At 42.5% G+C, this 9,186-nt stretch overlaps 1 protein-coding gene across 1 annotated transcript; it reads left to right on the top strand.

Annotated features, from left to right (window-relative positions):
- Nucleotides 1-40: 40 nt before the first annotated feature.
- LOC144364971 (uncharacterized) lies at nt 41-8,812 on the top strand. The gene is made up of 2 exons (XM_078015392.1): nt 41-687; nt 889-8,812. The coding sequence occupies exon 2, from the start codon at nt 3,347-3,349 to the stop codon at nt 5,711-5,713; it is 2,367 nt and encodes a 788-aa protein (XP_077871518.1). The 5' UTR covers nt 41-687; nt 889-3,346; the 3' UTR covers nt 5,714-8,812.
- Nucleotides 8,813-9,186: the final 374 nt, after the last annotated feature.

Below are 9,186 nucleotides of genomic sequence, written 5' to 3'. Positions count from 1 at the left end.
GGGGGGTGGGCAATAAGCAATAAGGGGGATGGACCAGGAATTCAGGCAGATGGTGCAGACTACTGACTTGTAGGCGGGGCTTGCAGTGGTCCTGCTCTCCTAGGGGCTCCTCCCGCACAAGCTACCCCAGCAGCTCCCTATAGTAAGTCAAGCCAAGCTGCCAGTCCAGCTGTCACAGTAGCCAGATGAGGGGAAAGAGGCTGGGGGCCCTGAGGGAGGCTGGGACCCATCTGTCCCTGGGCTCACTCACCTGCCACCTTCTGCCACTCCCAGGACACCTTGGCCGACACTACTCCCCTGTTCCTGATAGCCATGCTGTGCTGCCCTTCTCTCACCCCTCTGCCTTCCTTTAGGCCCGGGCAGCCTGTGTTGTTGAGAGCCACAGCCAAAGGGGCCCCAGCAAACTTCCAGCTGCCGGCTGATGATCCAGCTGCCAGCAAACTTCCAGTTGCCAGCTGATGATTGGCTCACAGTGGCCCCAGCAACATCTAGCTGATTGGCTCCTCTGCGGTGATGTTCATTGGGCTGTTTCCCTGCCCTTCAGACTGCCAGCTGATGATTGGCTCACAGCAGCCCCAGCAACATCTAGCTGATTGGCTCCTCCACGGAGCTGCTCATTGGGGGACTTCTTTGGCTCCACCCACGCGACCCAGCCAATTGGCCTCAAGAGCAGGAGGATTGTGGGAGGTTGGGAGGTTGTGTGGGAGGAGAGGCTTGTGGAAGCCGGTGGTGGCAGTTGGGCTCTGAGGGTTTTTCCCTGGAGCTGTTTTGTTTGGCGTTTGTAGTTCTAAAAATAAAGTTAGTTTCTTTTTGACAAGTGGCTCCTAATTTGTGCCAAGCCAGACTTCGGCACTGTGTGACCTGTCCTGTCCCTCCCTTTCTTCCCAGGACAAGCATGCGGAAGAGGTGTGGAAAAACAAGGAGCTGAAGGAAGAGGCCTCCAGGTAAAGCCCAGAGGCCAAAGAAGTTTCCAGGAAAGCTGTACAATCCCGCAGCTCTGGTTCCAGCAACCTCCCCCGCCGACTGCTCTCCCAGCGCTGGGTTTGGGGAGGGTGGGGGGCTCAGGGGCGATTCCTCTCCTTTTGGTGTTTGTACATGTAAAGAATTGACCAGTGAAGCCATCCTGTTTGTTTCTGGGGAACAATTATGGGGTGGGAGAGGGGAAAGAAGGAGAGTTTGGAAAGGAGAAGAAGTCATGGACATTGCGATACTACCCACTGCAGACTCAGGTGACCAAGGCCTCCGATTTTCACGGTTCTGCCTGGAAGAGCAGCCTCCAGGCACCCTGTTGAGGGAAGATGAGAACAAGGGGCAGTGGAAGTTCAGGGTGAATGATGGACAGAGTCCTGAGGAGCCGTGGCTGCAGGTCCCACAGGATAAGAAGCCCAGCCAGAGCAGTGCAAGGCAGACATGTCACTCTGCCTAGCAGCAGGAGAAATGAGGGGTGTGTGTGTGTGTGTGTGTGTGTGTGTGTGTTAACCACCATCTTTTGATCATCATGACCAATGAAATGTTTACTACAAATCTCCGGTTCTTTTTTTCCTGAATTTGTTTTTTGGGTGACTGGTGGAAAGTTCTAGAAATTTATCCGCCTCCCATCTGATAGCAGGTGCCTCTTAATTTTGCCATCCATGTATCTGAGGTGCTGCTGGGAGAGGTTGGTTAAATTATGCTGGCCTTTGGAATAATTGAAAGGTTTGCTTTTCCCTTGTTTTAAACCCTCCCTGTGGGTTGTTCCTGCCCTGTCCCTCCCTTTCTTCCCAGGACAATCAAGTGGATTGAGTGTAATGAATTGATAAGAAAAGAAACCCAATCTTCCTTACTATGGACTAAAATTCTAATATGGTCCCCAGGATTCATTGTAAGAAAGAAGTTGCCTTAATGTGTTAGGCTGCTATAAGAAAATACCTTATTCTGGGTCATTTATAAAGGAAAAAGATTTATTGCTCACACTTCTAGAGTCTGGGAGGTCCAAGATCATCTGGTCAAAGGTGCTCTCCACTCAGTCCTCATATGGCAAAAGGGTAAAATGAGGGTAAAGCCCTCATGAGCTCATCACCTCCTGAAGGTCCTACCTCTTAACACTATTGCATGGGGGGTAGGTTTCAACATAGGAATTTGGGGGGAACCTCAATAGTCAGACCCTGGCAGAAGCCCTTCTCACCCTGGGAGCTTTGGGATTCTCAGTGAATCAAACTGTGATCAAGAAAATAAAATGTTTGCTAGTGGAAGGCAGAAACAGCCATTCAGTATCAGAACTCATGTTCTGCAGGTCCAGTACCGTGGCTGGAAACAGAAGCCCCTCCCAGTCCTCCCCTGCAAACAGGAGCAGGAGGGCAGTCTGCCTGTCCAGGGGCCCGGGGAATTGCTACACCCTGCCCTGCACACTGTGGAGTTTTGTACAGCTTTGCAAATAAACTCTTTGATATTGCCTTTTGTTTTTCCACCAGTGGTATTGCAATTTAGCCTTGTTTTAGGAAAGGATAACTGGAGGATCAACACTGATGGTGGTGATGAAGAAGAAGGAGGCGGTGGCAGCTAATGCTTTGAACATTCTTACTAGATGCCTGGAAATTTTCTGAACTTATATATTACCTCACCTAATTCTCACACCAGCTGGAGGAGAAACTTATTCTTATTATCCTATTATATAGGAAAAGAAATTGAGGTATAGAAAGCATAACTCTTGCCAAATTCACAAAGATAGTTAAGTGGGAGAACAGGGACTTGAATTTGGCAGCTTGCTCCCAGGGTCTGTATTTTTAGCCACTTCACTGTGCTGCTTCTTTTTAAAAAACTTTTTATTTGTTCATTATAATAATACAGAACGTTGGAATTTGTTGAGAGCCACAGCCAAAGGGGCCCCAGCAAACTTCCAGCTGCCAGCAAGCTTCAGACTGCCCCAGCAACATCTAGCTGATTGGCTCCTCTGCGGTGATGTTCATTGGGCTGTTTCCCTGCCCTTCAGACTGCCAGCTGATGATTGGCTCACAGCTGCCCCAGCAACATCTAGCTGATTGGCTCCTCCACGGAGCTGCTCATTGGGTGACTTCTTTGGCTCTGCCCACGCAACCCAGCCAATCAGCCTCAAGAGGAGGAGGATTGTGGGAGGTTGGGAGGCTGGTGTGGGAGAGAGAGGCTTGTGGAAGCCGGTGGTGGCAGTTGGGCTCTGAGGGTTTTTCCCTGGAGCTGTTTTGTTTGGCGTTTGTAGTTCTAAAAATAAAGTTAGTTTCTTTTTGACAAGTGGCTCCTGATTTGTGCCAAGCCAGACTTCGGCATTTGGTGGCCCGTACGGGGAGCAACTGAGGGTAAGTAAACTGCTCGCCCCTGAGGGCAGGGCGAGAGGATGGGTAGCCATTCTAAGTCTCCTCTTTTGTTTTGCTTCGTTTTTGTTTTAACTTTCCTGTCCCTGGAGATGAGTAAGAGGGAAGAAAAACCACTCACATCTGAGGAAAAACTATTTGCGTCTGAGGAACAGATAGGGAGAAAGGACGGATGCATATGTCAGGAGGATAGAAAGGCTGTTATAATGATTTTGTGTGGTTCCATCTTTATTGGATTCTGTCTCGGTTTGGTTTGGTGTTATCTTGCTGGGTTGTATTATAGTAGAAATACGGGATCAGCAATTAGTAAAAAACAAACCGAAAGAGTGTTAAGTAAATTGTTAGAGGAAGGAAGCTTCCCAGTAAAATCAAGAGCAGTCAGGGCATACGTTGATGTAATACAAGAATATAGCCCATGGCTTTTTAAGGAGGAGTTGTTAGATATATCACAATGGAACCATCATGGTGAAGATTTAAAAAGAATAGAAAAGAACAACCCAGGGACTCTGCCAGTTGGCACATTGACATTGTGGACGTACATATCTGATTTGCTTAGTCCAAAGCCTTCAGTTCAGACAGAGGTAGAGGAAGAAGAAGACATATTGATTCAAGTAGAAGAGGAAGTCTCTCAAGTTAGTCAGACAGAGGAAAAGATTCAAGTAAAAGCTCGAGCTAGTCAGAAAGAGGAAAAGATTCAAGTAAAAGAGAAGGTCTTTCGAGATAGTGAGACAGAGGAAGAAAGTTTAGAGCAGAAAAATCTATCAGGGGAAAAGTTAAAACAGGAGACTGCTAATAAGACCCTTTTATTAGAGAGCATAAGTGTCCAACCAACAGCACCGCCTCTACAGGAGACTGCTACTAATAGCATTCTATCACCAGAGGGCGTAAGTGTTCAACCAACAGCGCCACCTCTACTAGAGACTGCTACTAACAGCACTCTATCACCAGAGGGCATAAGTGTCCAGTCAACAGCACCACCTCCATATGCTAAGAGACTCCCAACCCCCGCAGTTGATAGTTGGGATCCTGAGACAGGATCTCAAGTATGCCCTGTATTTGAGGTAGGAGGGCAGCGAACTTACCAGGGTTTAAATTTCAAATCAGTGAAGGAGCTAAAAGAGGCTGTAACAACCTATGGTCCTCAAGCACCCTTCACTGTAAGCTTGGTCGAATCCATTACCAACTTAAGCATGACGCCAGCAGATTGGGCTAGTTTGTGTAAAGCTGTGCTAAATGGAGGACAATACCTGTTATGGAAGGTTGCCAATGAGGAATTTTGCAAGGAGACGGCTAGTCGAAATGCAGCAGCTGGTTATCCTCAGAGAAATCTAGATATGTTGTTAGGAAAGGGACCTTATGAGGATCGGCAGCAACAACTTGCATATGATCCTGGTGTATATTTACAAATTGCTGTAGATGCAGTTAGGGCATGGAAGACTTTACAAGAACCTGGAGGTTTACAAGGTCAATTATCTAAGATAATACAAGGAGCTAATGAACCTTACGCTGAATTTGTAGATAGGCTTATTCAAACAGCTACCAGAGTTTTTGGGAATACAGAACAAGCAATGCCATTAATAAAACAACTGGCTTATGACCAAGCGAATCGTTGGTGTAGAGATATCATTAGACCATGGAAACAGGAAGATTTAAACACATATATTAAATTATGTAGAGACATTAATGAACAAGGGCAAATTGTGGCAGCTGCAGTAAAACAAGCTTTAGATGCCAGAGACATTAATGAACAAGGGCAAATTGTGGCAGCTGCAGTAAAACAGGCTTTAGATGCCAGAGACATTAATGAACAAGGGCAAATTGTGGCAGCTGCAGTAAAACAGGTTTTAGATGCCAGAGACATTAATGAACAAGGGCAAATTGTGGCAGCTGCAGTAAAACAGGCTTTAGATGCCAGGCCAAGAACATGCTACAATTGTCAACAAACAGGACATTTTAAAAGGAATTGCCCCATAGGAGGAGGGTTTAACAAAACTAGGTATCAAACAAGTAGAATACCGGGTATTTGCCCACGATGCCGTAGAGGGAGACATTGGGCTAATGAATGCCGTTCTCAAACCACCATAGAGGGTACTCCATTATATTGGGCTAATGAATACCGTCCTCAAACCACCATAGAGGGTACTCCATTATCAAAAAACGAACAAGGACAAGGTGTTTATCCACAATATCGTGGACAAAGGCATCGGGCTCCGTTGCCAAAAAATGGACAGGGGGCCCCAATGCTCCGGGGCCCCAAACCACAAATATACGGAGCACTGGAGGAACCCAGCAACCCCATCAAGGTAGTGCCCAGCACATCAGATCCCTCATCAGACAAACCAGAGGGAGCGCAGGGTTGGACATCTGCGCCTCCACCAAATCAGTACTAACTCCAGAGATGGGAGTTCAAATCATTCCCACAGGGGTAAAAGGACCTCTTCCCAAAGGAACAGTAGGCTTATTATTGGGACGCAGCTCTTCTACTCTAAAAGGACTTTTGATAAGTCCTGGAGTAATTGATTCCAATTATGAAGGTGAAATAAAAATTATAGCCAGTTCTCCAAAGGGTATATCAGTAATTTCACCAGGAGATAGAATAGCACAGTTACTAATAATACCAAGCCTACATGATAAATTTTCCAGTCATGTTGTAGAAAGAGGTTCCAAGGGATTAGGCTCCACAGGTGTAGATTGGGCTATGCTTTCTTTAAATTTAGATTCTCGACCCATGCTAAAACTAAATATTCAAGGACATGAATTTAATGGGCTACTGGATACAGGTGCAGATCTTAGCATCATCTCTCGTCAAGAATGGCCAAAACATTGGCCATTACAACAAGCCACTCAATCGCTTCGAGGCCTAGGAGTGGCGACTAATCCCCATAGAAGTGCAATGCTATTAGATTGGAAGGATCCTGAAGGATGTGAAGGAACTATACAGCCATATGTATTGGATCATCTTCCCGTAAATTTATGGGGACGAGATGTCTTAGATCAATTAGGTTTGACATTAACAAATAATATCAATCAAAATGCACCCACTATTATGGCTAGACAAGGTTTTAGGAAAGGAAAAAGATTAGAAAGACAAGAACAATGTATAGCAGCACCAATACAAATAGATCAAGGAACAGACAGACATGGGTTGGATTTTCACAAAGGGCCACTGAGACAATAAAAATTACATGGAAATCAGAAAGGCCAGTATGGGTTCCTCAGTGGCCCTTGACTAAAGAAAAGACACAAGTAGCCCATGATCTGGTCAAACAACAATTAGCGGAAGGACATATACAACCTTCTGTATCTCCCCATAATACTCCATATATGGAAATATGCATTTGGATAGAATTGATATAAGTTTGCCTTTATTATTTATTGTACTACCAACAAAAAATATTCCTACAGGAGTATTTTGGCAAGAAGGTCCATTATTATGGATACATTTATCTTATTCTCCTAACACTATTCTTACTAGGTATCCTGAGGCTGTAGGACAATTAATACTCAAAGGAATAAAAACAGCAAAGGCAGTGTTTGGAATTTCTCCCCATAAAATTATTACTCCATATACTATGAATCAAATTGATGAATTAGCTAATGAGTTAAATACTTGGGCAATAATAATGTGCAAATCTAATGTTTCATTTGATAACCACTTACCATCTAATCCTTTATTGTCTTTTTGGTCATTGCATCCTGTAATTTTTCCAAAAATGACAAGAAAAACACCTATCATGAATGCTCCAAATATATTCACTGATGGGTCAAATAATGGTACAGCAGCAATAGTTACACCTGATCAAACTTTTACATTTTTAGTACCCAAACAATCAGCTCAAAAGGTAGAGCTTAATGCAGTATTACAAACTTTTGTGATGTTTAAAGATTCTGTATTTAATTTATTTTCTGATAGCCAGTATATAGTTAATGCTATAGTATCCCTTGAAGATGCTGGTAGAATTTCCCCTTCTTCTACTGTTTTCTCTTTGTTTTCCACTATACAAAGTTTAATCTGGGACAGAAAAGATCCATTCTTTATAGGACATATCAGGGCACATACAGGATTGCCTGGAGCCCTTAGTTTGGGCAATGATTTAGCAGATAAAACTACACGTGACATACATATTTTCTCTACACTAGAAGAAGCTATAAATTTTCATGAAAGATTCCATGTCAATGCTAATACTTTACAAAAGCGTTTTAAAATAACTAAGGAACAAGCTAGACAAATAATAAAACAATGTCAAAATTGTGTGACCTTTTTACCACAAGTTAATCTTGGAGTCAATCCTAGAGGATTGATGCCTAACCATATTTGGCAGATGGACGTCACACACTTGCCAGAATTTGGAAAATTAAAATATTTGCATGTTACAGTTGATACTTCTTCTGGATTTTTGATGGGCTCCCTTCATGCCGGCGAAAAAACTAAAGATGTTATAGCTCATTGCTTACAAAATTTTGCCACTGTGGGCATTCCAAAACAGTTAAAAACAGATAATGCCCCTGGTTATACGTCTACTTCTTTTAAACAATTTTGCTCATCATTTGGCATTACTCATATAACAGGAATCCCATACAATCCACAGGGTCAAGGCATAGTTGAAAGAGCTCATCAAACTATTAAAATGTACTTATTAAAGCAAAAAGATGGAATTGGGAAGGGGTATATATTCCCCAAAGATAAACTTAAAATAACCCTTTTTACTCTAAACTTTTTAAATTTGGATTCATCAGGACTTAGTGCTGCAGAAAGGCATATGTGTCCAAAAAATGTACATAAGCCCAAGGTACTTTGGAAAGATATTCTAACAGGACAATGGAAAGGTCCTGACCCAGTAATTGTCTGGAATCGGGGGTCTGTTTGTGTGTTTCCACAGGAAGAACAGCAGCCGATTTGGATTCCAGAGAGATTAACCAAGGTTCTGACCCAGAACAGCAGCCGATTTGGATTTCAGAGAGATTAACTAAAATCCTGACCCAGTGATTGTCTGGAGTCGGGGGTCTGTTTTTGTGTTTCCACAGGGAGAACAGCAGCTGATTTGGATTCCAGAGAGATTAACTAAAGCGATTTCTACAGACCAAAAAGAAGATGATTTAGCTCAAATCCATAATAGCTGATATCCAAAACTCCAATTTGGCTATCCTTACATCTGCGACAGAACCAGGATGCTTTTTTCAATATCTATTTTATTATTGCCCTTTCCCATATCATGAAGTTCTATTTTATTTTTTTGAGCTCATACAGACCTAGGTTAATGTTTTGCTGATCAGTTCTATTTTTTTTTGACTATAGAGTTTTTAAACATTGCAATAGAGATTTTACCTGTAAAAAGTTATAAGGCCTTTACTATTATGTTATGTGTTGTATGTATTATATTATGTGTGCACACTTGTGTTTTGTGTTATATGTTTGAATGTACGTATGTCCAATGTACGTATTTCCATATATCATATATGATGAGCGCTCATGAAAAGATGGATCCAAATATTTTTTTTTTTATTCACGTGATTTAAATGGTTTAATTTAAATTGGGTAAATAACTGTTAAGAATTGTTTTAATATGTAAACAAAAAAGGAGGTTAACAGATCTGTTTGTTTACTCTCACCTTTTGTTTTCATTATATTTAATAATTCTCTTCACTATAATGTAAATTGTTAAGAAAATTGTTTTCTTTTAGTGCCTTCTGAAATGTTACCTAATTTTTTCTTTAGCCATTATTGCCAGAATTTCTATCTTCAGATGAAGATAATATAAATTGTTAAGAAAATTGTTTTCTTTTAGTGTCTTCTGGAATGTTACCTAATTTTTTCTTTAGCCATTATTGCCAGAATTTCTATCTTCATCCCAGTGCCGATGAA

This window comes from Ictidomys tridecemlineatus, chromosome 1 (assembly GCF_052094955.1).
Source record: "Ictidomys tridecemlineatus isolate mIctTri1 chromosome 1, mIctTri1.hap1, whole genome shotgun sequence".
In the NCBI taxonomy this organism is placed as follows: domain Eukaryota; kingdom Metazoa; phylum Chordata; class Mammalia; order Rodentia; family Sciuridae; genus Ictidomys; species Ictidomys tridecemlineatus.
The sequence above is the reverse complement of the archived record's forward strand: the minus strand, read 5'-3'. Positions and strand labels throughout refer to the sequence as shown.

Coding starts and splice junctions, on each gene's coding strand:
- LOC144364971 (XM_078015392.1), top strand. CDS start 3,347: ATGGGTAGCCATTCTAAGTCTCCTCTTTTGTTTTGCTTCGTTTTTGTT.